Source organism: Mchenga conophoros, linkage group LG20 (genome assembly GCF_057382185.1).
Source record: "Mchenga conophoros isolate Kocher_MC1m ecotype Shallow Benthic linkage group LG20, M_conophoros_male_GT1.1, whole genome shotgun sequence".
NCBI lineage: Eukaryota > Metazoa > Chordata > Actinopteri > Cichliformes > Cichlidae > Mchenga > Mchenga conophoros.
The window spans coordinates 24,070,345-24,089,617 of NC_140545.1; the positions used below are offsets into that span (position 1 = coordinate 24,070,345).

The 19,273-nt window shown below is 42.0% G+C and overlaps 2 protein-coding genes across 11 annotated transcripts in view; both read left to right on the plus strand.

The window, feature by feature from the left end:
* The window catches only part of LOC146550849 (serine/threonine-protein kinase WNK2), a 42,635-nt gene extending 39,851 nt beyond the window's left edge, over positions 1 to 2,784 (plus strand). For 7 of the 8 annotated variants that reach the window (XM_085260724.1, XM_085260725.1, XM_085260726.1 and 4 more), the window contains one exon: positions 63 to 2,784. In XM_085260724.1, coding sequence (XP_085116850.1) covers positions 63 to 413 — 351 coding nt within the window. In that variant the 3' untranslated portion in view covers positions 414 to 2,784. The remainder of the gene's footprint in view (positions 1 to 62) is intronic. The other variant, XM_085260729.1, reaches the window with a different exon arrangement.
* Positions 2,785 to 3,181: 397 nt separating this feature from the next.
* On the plus strand, positions 3,182 to 14,021 carry brpf1 (bromodomain and PHD finger containing, 1). 3 transcript variants are annotated; one of them, XM_085259903.1, is made up of 17 exons: positions 3,182 to 3,411; positions 3,627 to 3,806; positions 4,590 to 5,377; positions 5,735 to 5,924; positions 6,016 to 6,303; positions 6,846 to 7,363; positions 7,771 to 7,960; positions 8,137 to 8,268; positions 8,446 to 8,574; positions 8,777 to 9,164; positions 9,740 to 10,048; positions 10,175 to 10,450; positions 10,539 to 10,686; positions 10,929 to 11,059; positions 11,798 to 11,913; positions 12,005 to 12,159; positions 12,890 to 14,021. In XM_085259903.1, the coding sequence occupies exons 3-17, from the start codon at positions 4,635 to 4,637 to the stop codon at positions 13,071 to 13,073; spliced, it is 3,897 nt and encodes a 1,298-aa protein (XP_085116029.1). In that variant the 5' UTR covers positions 3,182 to 3,411; positions 3,627 to 3,806; positions 4,590 to 4,634; the 3' UTR covers positions 13,074 to 14,021. The 3 variants fall into 3 exon arrangements, with proteins under 3 accessions (XP_085116029.1, XP_085116030.1, XP_085116028.1); XM_085259904.1 differs by having other exon boundaries at positions 3,627 to 3,757; XM_085259902.1 differs by lacking the exon at positions 3,627 to 3,806.
* The last annotated feature ends 5,252 nt before the right edge of the window (positions 14,022 to 19,273 follow it).

Sequence of the window (19,273 nt, forward strand, 5' to 3'; positions counted from 1 at the left end):
ATTCTTAATGTAAGCATGAGTCAGCCTGAGTCTGTGCACATATTTTGTCCCCTCTGTTCCAGATGAAATGTCATAATGGTCCCGGCAAGTTCCAGCTGCCTCTTTCATGCCCCCCGACTGCTGCTTTAGGCCCTCGTATACCTGCAACCCTATCGTCAAACTCATCCACAGCGCCCTCTCCTGGTTACCTCATTCCCGCAGGCTCCTATGCTGGGATGGTTCCCGGTCCTCTTTATCCCCAGAGATGGCCCAGCTTGCCCAGTCCTGTAGGGTCTGTGGTCCCCGTAGGCTTGCTTGGTGCAGCAAGAATGATGCCCTATGGCACAATGGCAAACCCACAGATTCAAGCTTACCCTCTGGTCATCCACAGTCCCGAGAATGGCCCGTGTCCAAAAACCACAAGGACTACTTGATCTGCTTACCAAAATTTATTAGTGTGTATTTGCAAGACAGTCCAGCTCCACTCTGCTCTGTTCAGAGCAACACATGTACATAATCCCATCATGTAAATACCATGAGAAAAGTGTTGAGTCTTCATGCAACACTAATCTGTAGTAAATTGTGTGTGTGTGTGAGTGTAGATATGTGTGTATATTATACAATACATGTTAAGTAAGTATGTTTGAATACTTTTTTGGCTTTAGTCATGACTCAGCCATACTAGTCATTTTATGTGTGGTCACAACATCCATATTTCATTTTATTCTTCAATTCTGCAATTTTCTTGTTGCTTTTGCCTTTCTGGGTTAAGTACACTTTAAACACTACATTGGAATCCAAATATCAGTGGTTTGAGATACAATAATAGGACAGTATGATGAATCTATTGGAAAGAATGTAGTGCCTTGAACATTAATTTATATAAATTTTTTATTCTTGGAAAAAAGAAAAAAAACACAAGTCTGCATCCAAGTTATTTTATTTTAATGTAGCTTGAATGCAGTCTTGAGTTTTTAATACATTGCAATTTTTATTTTTATCTTTTTTTGGTTTACATATGAATGCCCTTCTGTTACTGCACTGTCATCACAGTATGTAGTTTTATTTAAATAACAGAATCGTGTTTTAACTCTTGTTTACTTTCCACCCCTGTGACAGATGGAATGCCATAGCGGTGAGACGTACTGATGCCTTGCAGAAACAAACGGTTAATGTACGACTGATGAGGGAAGGGAGAAAAAAAAAAATGCCAGCAGCCAAAATCCACTCATTCAGGTCAAAATGGTTCAGCAGGACACGGCCTCTTTTTGATAGGATAGCTGATACATTAGACAGCACAAGAGCTGGCAGTGTTGTAGCTTTGTGCTCAAAGGAAAGGCGGTGTCCAGAGCCATACATACTGTACATAGTTCTTTCTACAGTATATGCCTCCGGAAGTGTTCTGATCAGAATGTAGCGATTAATATGTGAAGGCTTGAGGCTCAAAAGTGCAATTTAAACCCCTCAACAAAGCTTTGATCGTGGCCTTGCCACAAGCCTTATCTCTAATGTGTGCAACAGGAGCAAGCTAAAAAGTTGAACAAACGTCGCAAATCACCAAGCACCAGACAGAAGACAGAAGTTACCGGGCAAAGTATAAAGATTACAATCCACGCAGCAAACTGAATTCACTTCCAGTAAATGTTCTTTCAACTTTGCTAGTACTCAGCGTACACTGTATGTAAAATGTTCTGTGCAATCACAAGTTAGCTCTGATGTTTTCAACCTATTTGATGTTTGATGCTTTTCTTTTCTTTTTCTTTTGGTGATGCTGCTATCATCTGTTAAGGTGATCCTACTGTATAGTTAGGCTTTCTGTTCACATACAATGACACTATAATAAACAAGACTCCTCAGATTAACAAATGGGACACTCATGAAGCAGTGTTATTGCCTTGTTGAAATTTTGTTCATTTCACACGTTGCTTTTGATGTCTGCTCTGTTTTCCAGTTTCTTTCCAGTGATATATTTCAAAATGCAAACGACACTCGATGTGGGAGATTTGCACAACACATATTCTCCTTTTATTCTGCGTTTAAAAGAGTTCCTACACTGTATATAAGTGGGTTTCACCCATCTGTACTTTTATATCACCGACGAGCATGGCCAACTTTTCATGTTCCACAAAGCTTAACAGTTACTGCTATTATGGTTAGAAATTTCACATCTTCACAGCACATTTGAAAGATTTCAGCACCCCCAATCTTGCCAAGCTGTGAATTTTACAGTTTTCTTGTTTTGTACATTTTGTTTTTCTGTTTTTGTGTTTTTTTTGGTTGTTGTTTTTTTGGATGAAAATGATATTGATGGTGGTGGTGGTATTGGATGAGGAGGAGGGGTTGCTTTGAAGTATATTATTCCATCAATTCGGTTTGAATTGGACTTTTATAGGATATTATGCAGAGTCTTCTGCTTTGGTGAAATACTTCCAGTAGTAAGAGATTTCTGTTCTCTGTCATTTGTATCTGGTATGTTTTGTTCCACCTCCCTCGCTGCTAACTTACTGGAGAGCAGAGAAGGGAACAACTCTATGGCATATTCATTTGGATGCACTGATGAAATGAAGAGCTGATACACACAGAGGGGAAAGCAGCTCTGACACCTTCTCCCTCTGCTCATCTCGCTCTTCTGTGGACAACATTGCCCCCTGGTGAATATGCACTGGTTGTCAAAGGCTTGTTTTCAAACTGTGGGATTGCTTTTTGCCTGCTGTATGTCCCACTGCATTACCCCACCCTATCCTGCTGCACTCTTATCACAGACTGTATGTTGAGAGAGAAATAAATATTTTATGCTTGATAGCATGTCTCGTTGTTATTTGCATTTTTAGTGTCTTCCGTGTATTTCATAAATAATTTGTTTACTTTTTGTAAGTAGCATGGAGTAAGAGTTTTCATTTTTATTATTTAAATTTGTAAATTTATAAATACTCAGAATTATATTATTATATTTTTACAACGGACAGGAAGTGTTTCTGTGAGGCTCGAGTTTTCACACCGTCGACGTCTTTGAACAGACGCCACAGATTCGCAACATACAGTACAAACCCTGGCAATGAAAATAAACACTTTAACAAACCCTTTAAAGAGATTAATTATATTACAAAATCTCGCTCAATATGTTCTAACAGGCTACAGTCAGGAAAGAAAGTGGAGAAATAAGACCCCGCTTTGTGTGGCGAATCTGTCGATCCGCATCTGTCGTAGCGTTACAGTAATGGTTGCCCCTTTTGTTCAACCGAGTTCCTGAATTATTCCCAACACAATGAAATTCTTTGGCTATTATATGGTTTCATGAAAACATTTTTTCTGTACCTACGCCTCTTCTGAGCTCTGCTGGGATTATTTAATGAATTAAAAATCAATCTACAACAACCGCTGTGAGCTGCTGTGAGGTTTCCGAAGCACGCAGGTCTCGAGGAACGTGGAGTAGTAAGTGTTTATAACGTTAGATCAGAAGTATTAGCTTTAAATGGCGAAAAGGGCCATGTTTGGCTAAAAAAGATCACACTAGATGACTGTGTGTGTATTTTTACAGTAATTGGTGTTATCCATAGTAACCCACCGTACTCCGACAACATGAACAGACCTTGGTGTTAGCCCTACTGCGGAAAAAAATAATCATGTCTGGCTGTTTCTCGTCACAGAGAAAACGATTTCGCTGATATTTTGGCTTAAAGGAGGAGAAGGAACGCTTTTGATGGACCTTAGTTTGATAAAGCCTCCACACATGCTCTTCAGGAAGCCAGGCTGTCATTTTGCCTCAGAAATTCACAGGGTGAGGTCATTGTGGAGGGAAACACTGGGGTCTGAACGGCCAGGCTGTGGTGTGTATAGCCCCAAACATTCACGTGTGTTTTATTTGCTTTAATATTAACTATACTGGAATGCGCTGTAATGGTTTGATTTGCGAGGCTAGCGTTTGCCCAGGGGACACAACTACAGTTTGGCACTCTATTTAAACGTTACTGAGCTTGAATGAAATACCGAGCAAAGGTTACAATAAAAAATAAGAACAGTATCTAATAATAATGGCGACTAGCGTGGCTAGTTTGTAAGGTTACTTCATGTGCTGTAGGGTTATTCTCTTGAACTGTGCTTGTTTACGTAGTGGCCAGTGTTGTTGTTTGCTAGCTGCTGTTAGCCAGCAAGCTAACTGCAGCTTTGTTTTGGGGGGAATGCAGCAGCAAAATGCTAATGCTAACGTTAGCTGTGTTAAAATACACAAAGTTCATTTGTTAGCTTAGGAGGTAGAGGGTGGAAGGGTTCGAACGAGATAAAGGTTGAGTTCTTTCGTCAAGAACCGCAAATGAGCTCGGGTTTACAGCTGCCCAGCTGTAGCTGTTGCCGTTACTGTTTGCTGCTTGTATTACATGATTGTAGTTCTCAATGATCATAGCAAACACGCTGAGCTTAGTGCACCTGTTACTGAATAACAGATCATAATTTGTTTGCTACCATCAGTGGTCACGTGATTGCACCATAACAGGTGCATTTCGTTGGTGTCTGGGGCTCTTTAAGGCAACTCTTGGGAGACAAGTGCCCAGTATCTGTTATGTGCGTTGTTTTTAACAAATATCGTTGTTCCCTGTTGTGCTCATGTGTTTCAGATGTAAACTTGAACACCATCTGTCCCAGCAGTGGCTGTTGGCACAATGGGGCTGGACTTTGACGTGAAGACATTCTGCCACAACCTGCGGGCCACTAAGCCCCCTTATGAGTGTCCCGTGGAGACTTGCCGTAAGGTCTACAAGAGCTACAGCGGCATTGAGTATCACCTTTACCACTATGACCATGACAACCCAACTCCTGCCCAGGCTGTGCCTCAGAAGAAGAGGAAGGGACGTCCTCCTCGTGCCTCGCTGACTGGTTCAGGAGATACGGATGATGGTGGGGGTAACGGAGGAGGAGGACTGGGTCATGGAGGGAACACGCCTGTTAGCCCCAACCGATCAGAACGCTCCCATTCCCCGGGGAGAGAGACCATGACATACGCCCAGGCACAGCGCATGGTGGAGGTGGAGATTCAAGGGCGCATTCACCGCATTAGCATCTTCGAGAATATAGATGTGGTGTCAGATGAAGACAGTGATGCAGAAGACGCTCCTCCATCTGGAACTGGTAGTAGTGGTGGCGGCATGTGTAATGGTAGTGACGGTGGAGCCGGGGGCAGCGAGTTAGGAGGGAGTGGCAAGGACCGCTCAGATATCCCATCTTCTAATGGGGGAAAATCCACACCAAAGACTGGGAAACATAAGAGCAAAGCCAAGAAGAAGGATGGCTTATCTCATCATCACAGCGCTCAGTCTGGTCCTGCAGTCAAGCTACCGGAGGCTGTGTTCAGAGAACTCGACCAAGACCGACCTGATGCCCCACCTCGGCCATTATCATACTACAGGTCTGCAAATAAATGTAGTCTTTTAATTCATATATGTATTATAAGCAGGATTGTTGAGAGGACCATCCATTTTAAAGCAAAAGCAGTTGGTAGTGAGTTATTTGAGTGTATATATAAGTTATTAAATACAATAAATATTTCCTGACCTAAATGTTTGATACAGTCCAGCCAGTCCCCACTTTATTAGCAGGGAAATTACTGATTACTGTGCTTCAGATTCATACTTTTCCATCATTATTCTTGTCTTTACACTGAATTACAATTGGCATCATAATGAATTATATTTTTTTGCACGCTAAGTATTCTTTGCATGAATACATCTTAATTTGACTCTTCTGTCTTTCTTTTTTACTCTAGGTACATTGATAAATCTGTGGAGGAGCTAGATGAGGAGGTAGAGTATGACATCGATGAGGAGGACTACATCTGGCTTGATATCATGAACGACAAGCGGCGGCGTGACGGTGTGACACCCATCCCTCAGGAGGTTTTTGAGTATCTCATGGACCGCTTAGAGAAGGAGTCATACTTTGAGAGTCACAATAAGGTACTTTAATCAGACAAAAGAGGGAGACGATGGTTCAAACTTGACATAAATGCTTTCATCTGTAATGTGTCCTTGTGCTCCTTTCTCTCAGGCGGACCCCAGTACCTTGATTGACGAAGATGCCGTCTGCTGCATCTGTAACGATGGAGAGTGTCAGAACAGCAACGTGATTTTGTTTTGCGACATGTGTAATTTGGCAGTACACCAGGAGTGCTATGGCGTTCCCTATATCCCGGAGGGCCAGTGGTTATGTCGCCGGTGCCTGCAGTCGCCGAGCAGAGCTGTGGACTGTGCTCTGTGCCCGAACAAAGGAGGTGCTTTCAAGCAGACAGACGACGCACGCTGGGCCCACGTAGTTTGCGCCCTCTGGATCCCAGAGGTAAATCCATATATGTTTGATTTGGAACGACATCACTATGCAGATATCGACAAACTGAATAAGCTCAACTCATCTGAGCCAGTTCACAGCCTTAGATCCTAGAAACTTAAATTTAAAGGTGCTCATGCTGTTTGCCATCAAAGCCCCTTGGCTTTAGAACAACCTGGCAGAGGAGATAAAGATTGTTTATCTGTGTTGCCTTTCCTTTTATATTTCAGCGATATTTACTATTATTAATTTACTGTCTATTGTAATTATTTTGTGCAACATCAGTCTGAGTTGACGTCAGTCTCGCTGTCATTTTTTAAACCCCCTATTTTAAAAGGGATATGTAAAAAAAAAAAAAAAAAAAGAAGAAGTTTATAATTATTATTGATATTACACAGTTAAAGACTGTGGGAATGTTAAACTTAACAGCCAGATAGATACTGTCTCAGTTGATGTACAATGAAGCATGCTCAGTCAGTCTTGGGTTTTTATTTTTTATTTTTTTACTTTATAAACATCATCACAGTTAAATCAATTCTCCTGCCTTTCTGCAGGTCTGCTTTGCGAACACAGTCTTTCTGGAGCCGATCGATAGCATCGAGCACATCCCTCCAGCACGCTGGAAGCTCACCTGCTACATCTGCAAACAGCGTGGCTCGGGCGCCTGCATCCAGTGTCACAAAGCCAACTGTTACACAGCTTTCCATGTCACCTGTGCCCAGCAGGCAGGCCTCTATATGAAAATGGAGCCTGTAAGAGAGACTGGGGCCAACGGTACCTCTTTCAGCGTACGCAAGACGGCATACTGTGACATCCACACGCCCCCCGGTTCAGCACGTCCTTTAGGAGGAGTCGGTGGGGCCAGCATGGGGTCATCCAACAGCGAGGGCGAGCTGGAGGAAGATGACGAGCCTAGCATCGGCCATGATGATGACTCTAAGGGCTGGAGCTCTGAGCGGGTGAAGAGGGCAAAGGCCAAATCCAGGCTGAAGATGAAAAGAGCCAGAAAGATCTTAGCTGAGAGGAGAGCTGCTGCACCAGTGGTGTCAGTGCCCTGTATACCACCGCACAGGTAGGCCTGTACTTCACCTGCTCTGTCTGTGCCTCAAAGTCGTGCGCCCAGTAAGCACATATATGCCTTTTGCTGTTAATAGAAAACTGTCCATGCAGCAGTATGTTGGGCAAAACAAATAAAGAAATCATCACATACTTTTTTTCTTTCTCGTCTATTTATACTATTTAATTTTGGTATTGTAAGACAATAATTTATGTCACATTGCATTATTTTACTTATTAGAAATGATGATTGTACATTCTGTTCTGTTTTGTTTCTGATTTAGACTGTAAATAATTTTAAATACCTTATCATTGTCTTTTGTGACATTTTGGTCTTAAAGGCTTTACCTTTGTTAGTGCGTTTGCAACATGCTTTACATTTACAACATGCTTAAGAGTTAAACAGTATTTGCTTCTCTGCAGGTTGAGCAAAATCACCAGCAACCTGACAGTACCCAGGAAAAGCCAATTCATGCAACGACTTCACAGCTTCTGGACGTTGAAGAGGCAAAGTCGGAACGGTGTGCCTCTTTTGCGCCGGCTTCAGACACACTTACAGTCGCAGCGACACATTGACCCACTCCCACCACAGCCTGCGTCACAACCTTCCTCGGTAATTTCTGTTGTTGTGATTCTGTGTTTGTCTCATTCTGTTGTCTGATACCTGAAACACTTCGTTTAGCATCTGTTGTGTTGAAATGTGCTAAAAAAATAAACAGACATGACTTGATACCTTTTAATGTAATTTGTTCTAACATGTTTATGGGATTGTGCACGTTAATGTTGCAGAGAGATAGCGAGGAGAAACAGACCGCTTTAAAGGAGCAGCTAAAAGCATGGCAGAGGCTGAGACACGACCTGGAAAGAGCGAGGCTACTGGTGGAGCTCATCCGAAAGAGGGAGAAGCTCAAGAGGGAGACGGTGAGATGTGAAGAATAGCAAGAGAGAGTTTTGTTTTGTTTCTTTTTTCTTTTGTTCAAGATATAGTGAGATTACAGAACAAAGAGCAATATGCATCTCCTTTCTGTAGATCAGGCTGTATACTTCTAACTGTGCACTACTTTGTTAGTTTATTGCTAAAAATGTGTCTGTTTTCAGATTAAAGTGCAGCAGATGGCGCTGGAGATGCAGCTGACTCCCTTCCTGGTGCTGTTGAGGAGTACCTTGGAACAGTTACAGGAGAGAGACACTAACAACTTTTTCACTGAGCCTGTGCCTCTGGCAGAGGTAAATGCAACATACTCGCAAGCACAAGAAATCTGATTATGTTCAGATACTTATATTTGACTCTTTTCTACTTTATGTCTGTATACTACGTACCTGGCATAATGTATTTTAGGCTTTCCTTCTTTCTTCTTCATTCACTGTACAAATATGATTGGATTTTTTTTAAATAGCTCGGTCTGCTCACTACTCCTTTGTCACCTAGGTGCCAGACTACCTGGACCATATTGACACTCCAATGGATTTTCAGACCATGTGGAACTTGCTGGAGTCTCACCGCTACCTCACTTTTGAGGCCTTTGAGGCCGATTTTGGGCTCATTGTCAACAACTGTCTCAAGTACAACGCCAAGGACACAGTCTTTTATCGCGCTGCCTTGCGGCTCAGAGAGATGGGCGGGGCTGTCATAAGAACAGCCAGGCGACAAGCTGAACGGATCGGCTTCGATTACGAGACCGGAATGCATCTACCACGAGAGCCAAGCCCGGACAGCCAGCGTGAGCAAGAGAGAGACAGAGAGCGGGAGAGGGAGCGAGAGCGAGAGCGTGACAGGGATAGAGAAAGAGATCGACCGTTGTCTTCTAATGAAGATGGTGAGTGTCTCTGACTGGGAGGTTCTTGGGAACCAATATAATTTTTTCCTCAAGCACCAGCTAAAGGAGAAGGAGGGAGAAAAACAAACATGTGATTTAAGATTTTAGATCATTAAAATGTATTTTTTGTCTAATTAATATGCTGTATGATACATTGTTTTACAAAATAAATTTAAAAAAAATTACATTTTAGGTTTACTGGAACATGGTTGCAGTGCTGTCCCTTGTCACAAAATAAAGGCTCAATGGTGAACAGTAACATACAATATGGTGCAGAGAAGTTCATGTTGCTACCACTAGGTGACGCTTGTAATTCATGCAGTTCCGTTTCAGTTGAGCTAAAACATCATCATACATCCTGTGTGCTTGTGTATGCTGGATTTGTGCTTTATGTTTAAAGCTTGATGTTGTCGTCTGTCTGGCTTCAAAGATGGTCTACCCCATATATAGTTAACCAGGAAACAAACCTACTTTTATATTTTCTGTTTCTGGCTATGTGTGACTGCTTTATAAGATTGATTTTCTTTTCATTTCCAACATCTCTAACTGCTTCTCTTTCTGCTTGCCTTGCGCAGACCTGCTCCTGCCAGAGAACAGGCGGCGGTTACCTCTGGAAGAGCAGCTGCATTACCTGCAGTCCCGTCTCGATGAGGTCAGCTCAGGGAAGCATAGCATTGGCCAGTCTCGCAGAGCCAAGGCCCTAAGAAAGGAGATCAGTGTGATCAAAAGGAAGCTTGCACACCAGCGTGAAGGAGGCTCTGGCATGGGGAGCCGGGACTCTGTGGGCGGAGGAGACCGGAGTTCTTCTCTCCCCCATCACTCATCATCTGCAGGACACCATGATGAGGGGGGAGAGAGCAGCAGCCAGGAGATTGGTGGAAAGGGTGCGTCTAGGAAAATATTAGCACTAATGTCCGACATAACAACGAAAATGATATTAGCTGTTCAATAGCAGTCGAATAATAAGCATTTGCCTGTGTTTTAACATATAAACCTCTCTCCCTATCAAGATCTGAATGTGTCCTCATCCCTGACTCCAGAGGTGGGCCGTCGGACATCTGTCCTCTTCTCCAAGAAGAACCAAAAAATAGCTGGACCCCCCAAAAGGCCGGGGCGCCCACCCAAGAACAGGGATGCTGGTTATGGTGGGGCAGGAGTAAGTCAAAGTCCTGTTGGTCCCCCACAACTCCCCCTGCTGTCACCAAGCAGGCACAGGAAGCGTCCCCGCAGCCCTCACACCAGCTCCAGCTCTGACAGCGACAGTGACAATGATGACCTGCTGCCAGGTAAATTAGATGATTCGCAATAAACTTTTAACGTCCAATAAATGCCAGGTCGCACCCTCACTCACTTGTTTCTATTTTCTTCCTTCAGGACTGCCAACTAATGGCTTTGATACAGGAAACCAACCAGTAACGGAAAGCTTCCGCGTGTACAGAAGTGAACCTCATCTCCCTCGTTCAAGCTCAGACTCTGAGTCCACAACCAGCAGCAGCAGCAGTGCAGCTTCAGACAGGACCAGGTGATTAATGCTTATGCCTGGTACTCTTAAACTTAGTTCTTTTACCAATTGACGTGAGCATAAGGTTTCATTTGCAGAAACAAACCCAGTGACTTAACAATCATCTCTCTTGAAATTTTATGACACCTTTAACACACAGTTTTAACTTTACAACAGAAACCCCCCCCTGCTTGAAGCATCCAGTTGTTGTAACACTTGTGATAAAGTTATACGCCTCTTGATAGCTCTGTTTTCTCTTGCAGCACGACTCCCTCTAAGCAGGGCAGAGGAAAGGCGTCGTTCTCACGCGCTTTCCAGGAAGATAGCAGTGAGGAAACATCAGGCACAGAAAATGATTCCTACTCAGTCGGTGGCTCGAGGGGTGTTTCACACCGTAAGCACATTTTTATAACCTCTAAGGCTCACGTAAAGTGCACACAGCTAGTTTCTATTTATTTAGATAGTGAGTGTTTTCTCAGAATCACCCAATATAGCTTTGCCTTTTCAGCCTGTAAATAATTTGGCATGATATTTTGTCTGATCGGAATCTGATTTTACTTGAAGCTTAAATACCCGTAAAGACATTACTGCAGATAAAAATATGCTAAACTTTTTTTTTCCTCACACAATAATAGCCACAGAGATGTGACGGATAAGTCCTTATAGGAGAGAACGTCAGAGCAGAACATCATTTCTGCAATGTGGCTCTGATAGTGCTAAAGATAGCGTAAAACAGTGGGTGTATTTTAAAAAACGAAACATAAAAATAACACAACATTTTGAATTTTCCATCAGTTTCTTTGCTGTAATCTGTCACAGCCACCACATGTCAGCATAGCAGGACCTGTACTCCCTGTCTTGATAATGGGGAAAATGAAACATGGTCAAAGGAAGTGCCCTCCCTTCACTATGTCAAGTGTTATATTTGTGTAGCACCATTTGTTCAGGATACTCCGCTCAAACTGGAGAAGCTGTATCATTCCCCACCCAGGTGCATTAGGAGTTAACGTATTTTAAATTAAAGGGAAGTGTTTTGCACCAACAGTTGCTTAGAACAGTGTTATTGTGTGATAAAGTGTGTTTTTAACTAGAAGTGAGATTGCTTAACGGATGCTGTTTTCCCAACTCTCAGTGGTGCGTGGGCGGGACAGGTCAGGGTGCTGGATGGCCTCAGATGATTATTCTTCTCTGGAAGCTTTAGACCTGGTCTGGGCCAAGTGCAGAGGCTATCCTTCATATCCTGCTCTGGTGAGACATGGGCAAACAACACAAATAGCACAGACTACAGTCAAAATATGACTGGCTCTCTAAACCTCTGCATGCTACTGTTCGCTTGTAGATAATTGACCCAAAGATGCCCAGGGAGGGGGTGTTCCACCGAGGTGTCCCAATCCCTGTCCCCCCTCTGGATGTGCTGAAACTTGGGGAGCAAATGACCCAGGAGGCCAGGGAGCACCTGTTCCTGGTCCTCTTCTTTGACAACAAGAGAACATGGTTGGTTATCAAGTGATGTTTTTTGGGGGAGGTGACTCATTCTCAGAGTTCACCTCCATTTTTTTCCCTGCTAATTCTTTGCTGATATGTTGTATTTTTATTTTAACACAATCAAGCAGCGTAAAGCAAAAATAAAACAAAACCTGCTACCAAAGGCAGCTTGTGATGTTACTGGATGTTTGCACACAAGTAGCTCTGTGGCAACAGTTCAAAGCAAACTGCAGCCTTTGTACGGAAGTGTAGCGACAGAACATTCAGCAGAAATGGGGCAAACGTGGTTTTTGATAATACGAGGGAAAGAACGTGTTATTTTAGGTCACTTTGTTCTCTGCAGTTACTTATGATCATGTTTTGCTAAGTTTGGAGAAATTTATAAAGTTGATGAGCACAGCAGTTGTTAGGAGGCATTCAGGGTGCATAAACTCTGAAGTCAATCAAGAAATTAACGGACCATAGGAACCAATTACTCTTTAACTAAACAATAACTCTGTCTGGACTGACTGTGTCTAATCAAAGGGTTGCTGGTTCGATTTCTGGTTGTTCCTGTTGCATTCGTCGGGAGTGTGAATGTTAAATAGAAAACAGTGGTGTAGAAAAAAGTGCTTGTTTAAATGGGTGATTGAGGCTTATAGTATAAAAGGTAGAGAAGCGTTATATAAGAAGCCAGTCTGTTTAGCATTTACCAATGCATGTTTTTTTTAATGTTGTGCTTGTGCTTATGTGCTTGCAGGCAGTGGCTTCCGCGCTCTAAGCTGGTGCCTCTGGGCGTCGACCAAGAGCTGGACAAAGAGAAGATGCTCGAAGGCAGGAAGTCCAACATCCGCAAATCAGTGCAGGTGGCCTATCATCGTGCCATGCAGCACCGCAGCAAGGTGCAGGGGGACCCCAGCAGTGAAACTAGTGACAGTGACTGAACACAAACACACACGAACGCTAGAGAGCCCAGCCCTACATCATAGATTACAAAGAAGAAGAGGGAAATAAAACAGTGCCAGCAACAAGGAGTGGGGGGAAGAAAAAAAATCCACTATCTTGGCCCCGTGATATTCACACTCATGCACACTAAACCATATTTAATCCGACATGTAAAATATTGTATTTAAGAGAATTGATAAAAAAAAAGAAAAGAAATGGAGAAATATGCTATGTTCAGAATCATGAATCGAAATATTCCTCGTATGTGGTCGATATATGTTTAATAACAAATGAGATGATGGTTTACAGACTCACAAAATGAACATAGTGTTATGCTATGAAGTATACACAACTGCCTTTCCCTGTTTTTGTTTTTTGTTCTTTTGGGGGGTTTTCCTCACACAGTCACACAGGTAATCTCATATGTAAACAGGGAAATGTGTGTCGTGTACGTCGAATGCACACACTGTGGATATTTCACAACGCCAGCACGTCTCTCACATTCATCATCCACCTCCGCAAAAGGAAAACGGTGACAGGCCTGGTGCTATTGTCGAAGTCATTTTTCAGAGGAGCACAAAGAGACTGTCGCAGCCCACTTTTGGGGCATACCAACGTTACTGTAATTTATTCTGCTGACTTCTCATTAACAAGGTCCACAAGCTTGTTTCGTCACGGACTACTTCTAATCACTCCACCTGCACTGAACATCACGGTGCAGTCTCTTTTGTCTGTCAGTACGTGTCCATCATGTTTCCTGTTTTTACGGTTTTGTTAAGATATGTACGTGTCACACAGGCCACTTGGTCAATGAATAATGAGGACTAAACTGAAACACACAATTGCCTCACTGTCTGTCTTAGTATCAGGCTGATGGCTTTAGAACTTTTATATAAGCAGATTGCATAACAATAGAGATTTAATAAAAAAAACAAAACAGAAAATAATTGAGTTTTTTAAAGTTTTGTGCTGTTTTTTGTGGTTCGTCTTGTTATTCCTTGTTCTCTGTTGTTCTGTGGAAATATTTCACTATGTTCAGCAGAAAATTCAGACCCTCCCATTACCTCTTTCCAGGGTAATCGTGAGTCATACATGCTTCTCATGGCCTGATGCATTCTGTCATTTTGTTAATAACTCAAGACAGACGGGGACGACTTATAAGATGAAAGATTTATGATCAACATTCATGACCAGTCAAGTGTTGTATTTGCTTTGAAACACTGCCAAGTGGGGGGGTGTTCGTGTCCGTGTTTGCTTAAGGCAGGGGTGTCAAACTCAAATACACAGTGGGCCAAAATTCAAAACTGGAACAAAGTCGCGGGCTAACATTAATATTTATTGAAAAAAAAAATCTTCCTCCAGATATAAGAATGAATCTTTTCTTATGGACTCAAACAAGTTTTGCTGAAAAACTGAATATGGAACAAGCAAAGTTTAATACTAAACAATATATATGTTAGCTGTATAATACCAGTAGGCCAGCTCTAATAGTAATTTGGTATGGCTTCACGGGCCAAATGTAATTAGGCTGCGGGCCAAATTTGGCCCGCGGGCCAGAGTTTGACACCTATGCCTTAAGGGCTCAAGTCAACTTCTCTTCTGAAAGGGTAAACACTGGACATGTCACATCTGACACTTTGAAGATATGCTTTCCTCCTGATGTGTGTCTAAACAACTTAGACTTTCACAGTGCTAGTGAAGTGTTAAACGTGCACCTCCCATCTACTTGGCCCTCACACTGGTTCTGCAGGGTTTTTGTCTTTTCCTGTAAAGTGCCTTTCTGCTATATGATGCCAGACATACTATAGAGTGGTTTTGCTTGTTAAGACAGCCTTTCCACAACATCCATATCATGTTTTATCAATGTGCTTGTCTGTTTTCTTTTCTTTAAGGGTCTTTTGTTTTTCTCAGAGGGCGTCAGGGCTTCAACGTTTTAAGTTCCTCAATGCTGGAACAAAACCATCTAACAGATAATATAATAACAACAATTTTTCAAGTTTAAAATAGTGCTTGGAGGTATTAGGGAAAAATGCAGGATGTCACAAAGACGCCCTGTTCTGTGCATTTCATCTAAAAACACCCTTAAACATGGCCGTTTCAGGGTGTTTTTAGATGAACAATTCTGAGATGTAGGCTATATTGAAGCACCAGCAGTTGCCTGATGTTGAGGTTTCCTCGTGACTTCACTTTGTGCCTTCATTTAAGCCACGTTTCTCATAAGGTGGTTGTTTTGACATTTTCAGTTGTCATGTGAGTTCACTCGACAACCAGTGTGACTTTTCTCGACCCAAGTCAGAGTTTTTAATCACTCTTTCCAGACATTGTAAAGATTCCCCACCCGACTCTGAGAACCCACTCACCACACAGTTTATATCTTGTGATTTGCATTTGAGAAGACACACCTCTCTGAAGACGTCTTGTTTCCGGCTCTGAGCAAGTGAGTGGAAAGTACTGATAAGCATCACAAGCATTTCAGCAGAGCACACTTAACAGGGGAGGTGACCTCAGTGATGTGGAAACCTTTTTTTCTCTCTCTATGAACTCTAACCCCCCTTAGATTTCCGCTCTAACTGTAATTACAGCATTTTGTCTTTTTAAGCACATCTATAGTTTTAGTATGATTATAAATTTAGATTTTAAAAGACGAATTAACCAACAAACCACAACCGCTGATTAATCTAGAGCATTTGATCTTTGGGTGTATTTATCTGAACAGTCAACATGATAAGAGATAATCTACAGCAGTGAGGAAGGATCATTTGCATCCATACCTACTAAAGATAGTTATTTTAAGGTTTGTGGGGTTTTTTGTAAGTAGACCACAGCTTGTGAGGCTGCTTGTGAAACCATAGAGAGTGACAGCTAAACAGTAATGCTGCACGTCTAAGCTGAGCAAATAATTATGCTTACCTTTTCACCATCATACTTTAGAAACACAAAGTACAACCAATGCTGTTGTGAAATTTAAAAGCATTGCCCATATTGTGGCCCCAGATGAAAAGGTAGCAAAACACATTATTCTTTGAACCCAGTAATGAATGCTTGTGCCACATCTGCCCGATAGTTAAGGGAATTTTCATTAAGAATCCGGCTCCTCATGGCATTAGCAGCATTTTACTAAATTGGTGGACTGAAACACTCTTATTGCCACCCTCAGAGGCATAAAGAGGTTCTTCCGATATACAGTGGAGGGTGTAATTTGATCCATTACTGAATTTGTAAGGTTGCTCATTTCCCAAGAAATTATTTGCATTTGCATGTCAGTGAGTGAAATTAGTATTTGACGCCCTACAACTCAGCCACAGTTCTGGTGCACGTGCATCGGCTGTGCTCCAACGTAGCACAGTGATATCAATCAATCAGTCAATCTAAGATACTCCTGGTCTTTACTCGTGTGTATAAATCGCACCCATCCAAAGAATCAATTTCTCCCATTCCAATCTCTCCAGGCCAAAGAGCCGTCAATGGACGTCAAGGACAAGATTGTAGAGCTGCACAAGGTTAAACTGGGCCGTAAGACCATCAGCAAGAAGCTTGGTGAGAAGGTGGTGGAATCATTTGGTCTGGAGCTATATGCAAGATCTTGTGTTAATCACCTAAAGGCAGTTGGGAAGACAGCCACCAAGATCACCATTGAAGCGCCTTGAGGCGACTTTTGTTGTGATTTGGCGCTATATAAATAAAATTGAATTGAATTGAATTGAATTGAACATTGGCTGACTTGCAAATCAATTTATAACATATATTTAATGTTGGGGGTTTTTTTCTGGATTTTTGATTGATATTCTGTTTCTATTTATTAAAATGAACCAAACTTGATATGATGTGATCAAACTTGATAATTCAGCAGGGGAATAAATAATTATTTACCTCACTGTTTAGCAAACTGCCAACCTGAAATACCAAAGAAAACCCTTGAATGTGTAGTTTAGCATCTAGCTCTTGATGCCAAAGTGACCCGTTTGTAAACAAATATTGCACCTCATCCAAATCAAGATTTAGCTGATGCGTCTTTGTAAACAAACTATTGTAAGTTTATGTGGGCATGTCTCTATCAGATCTGTACATCAAGGTACTTTCTTACCATAACCTGAAGGAATAAGTCCATATGACTCTGCCGCTCCATAAATGTTGTTCTTTTAATCCTTTTTTGTTTTGGCTGTATACTTTGCTCACGTACACATCCATGTATCATAATGCAGAAACTATATTTATTTTGGTTTGAAGTGTTTACACTAAAGATGTGACCAAACTTCAATGTGAATAGTCTGTCTCGTTGTTCTCCCACAAAGCTGTCATTAGTGTTGGTCCAGGTCAACTGCTGTATTCACCGCTTCTCCAGTCTGACCCTCAGAGGCTTCCTTCAGAGTTGCCACAGGTCTTTGGGCGTCTGTCATAGCTGGTGTTCTTTGAATTGATTTATCAGATTTTGACACACCGTTTGCTTACTGCTGCCACATAAGCTTTTCATTAGTTTAGTAACGGATTAGACTCACATGCAATAGACTGGCAACCTGTGCAGGATGTAGCCCGCCTCTCGTCTCTCTCGCCTCTGGGACTGTTGGGATAGTGTCCAGGTTCCCGCTCCCCATTTTGATGAAATGGATAAGTGAGTGGATACTTGCTTGGATTCCAGGTGGTACTCACTTCTAAATGTTTGCACATTATTATCCTTGTGCTTTTCAGTCACATGTTCCTTTACCTTTATTGTGTAGGTTATGTCTTAATAGGCACTCTGCAGGCGTGGACCTCCATGATCAAAGGCAGGGACAGACTTTTGTAACTGTTACGGCCAGGCGGAGAACTACAATGGAAGAGAAACTGATGTCTCATTAATGTTTTCAGAATCAGAATCAGAAAGACTTTATTTATCCCCAAGGGGCAATTAAGATACAACAGAGCAGCATGACGTTGAAGATAAGGACAGGGCATAAACAGGCTATAAGTGTGAGATAATAAATGCACACAGAATATACAGTATACACACAGTTTTAAAATTAAAGTGACTGAATAGGTGAATAAATGACTTTAAGTGACTAAAAGTGAATAAAGTGTCGGCAGTATAAAAAGAGTGTAGAGTAGTTGAAGTTTCTGGTGTGGGAAATGGTCTTATCGGCTGGAGAGTGGCTTCGGGGACAAAGGTGGCTCTCCTCCTCTCAGTCCTGCAGGAAATGCAGCGGAGGCGGCGCCCAGAGAGGAGCCATTGGAATGCAGGGTGAAGAATATGAGAGGGGTCGTTTTGGTTTTGCTTCCTTCTTCTGGTTTGTTTATTTTTTACCATTGTCATTTTCTACTTATATATACATACATATATAAAAGTGCCCCATGGGCTCTGATGCTGTGCACCAACACCACTTCTGCATGCCTTCCATCGCTCTATAAATATTCTCTGTGGTCCACTTCTTTCCTCTCTTGTCCACTCACCACCCCCCCCCCCCCCCCCCCCCATAACTTTGATGCTTTTTCAGTATTTTTACTTACTGCAGTTGACAGCAATAGTTGTCTCAATGTGCTTTGTATTGTAAAGTATATAAGTCCTGTGATATTAAAAGGAAGGCCCCAGCAATTCCTAAAACACTTGGTGATGGTGGAGAGGAAGATCTCTCTTTTAATAGGAATATATCTGTGATAGAACCGGGCTCAGAGAGCAGCAGGCAACTGCTGAGACCTGTTGGGAGGTGAGAGGAAAGAGAAGTGAGACAAAGAGTGCATAGAAAGACAAGCAGGAGGCATAGGAGAGAGTAGACCAAAGCTTATGACATGCAGTGCTGTATGAATATAGGGGAATGGAAAGAAAAAGAATAAGGGAGTGCTTATGCAACATGGAGAGGGATGATTTAGGCTCACTTGATCCAACCCCAACTATAAGAGTTAGAAAAAAGAAACGTTTAAGGCCTAATGTAAAGTAGTGAAGTTGTTTGAAGTCTCTGTCTCCCACTGTACTTTTAAAAAATAGTATTTTAAAGTTTTTACGTTAAATTCTAAGGTTGACTGGATTTTCTTTGATACTACAAATTGTTAGTTGCCATAAAAACTGTTTTTATTCAATTTAATATAAAGTGATAAAACAGAGGCGACTCTCCATATCAATTTCTGAAAGCAGTGGATTATCCTTAAATATATATTTTGATATAACGCCGGGATTACTACAAGCAGCTCTGTGCGTATTGTATTTCAGAGTGAGCATCATCTCAAGTGT

What these genes read in the sequence shown, in the direction of transcription:
- brpf1 (XM_085259903.1), top strand. Translation starts at nt 4,635, where the DNA reads ATGGGGCTGGACTTTGACGTGAAGACATTCTGCCACAACCTGCGGGCC. An exon ending in AGAAGCTCAAGAGGGAGACG is followed by an intron (nt 8,269 to 8,445) that starts GTGAGATGTGAA and finishes GTCTGTTTTCAG; the next exon opens with ATTAAAGTGCAGCAGATGGC. An exon ending in ATCCTTCATATCCTGCTCTG is followed by an intron (nt 11,914 to 12,004) that starts GTGAGACATGGG and finishes GTTCGCTTGTAG; the next exon opens with ATAATTGACCCAAAGATGCC.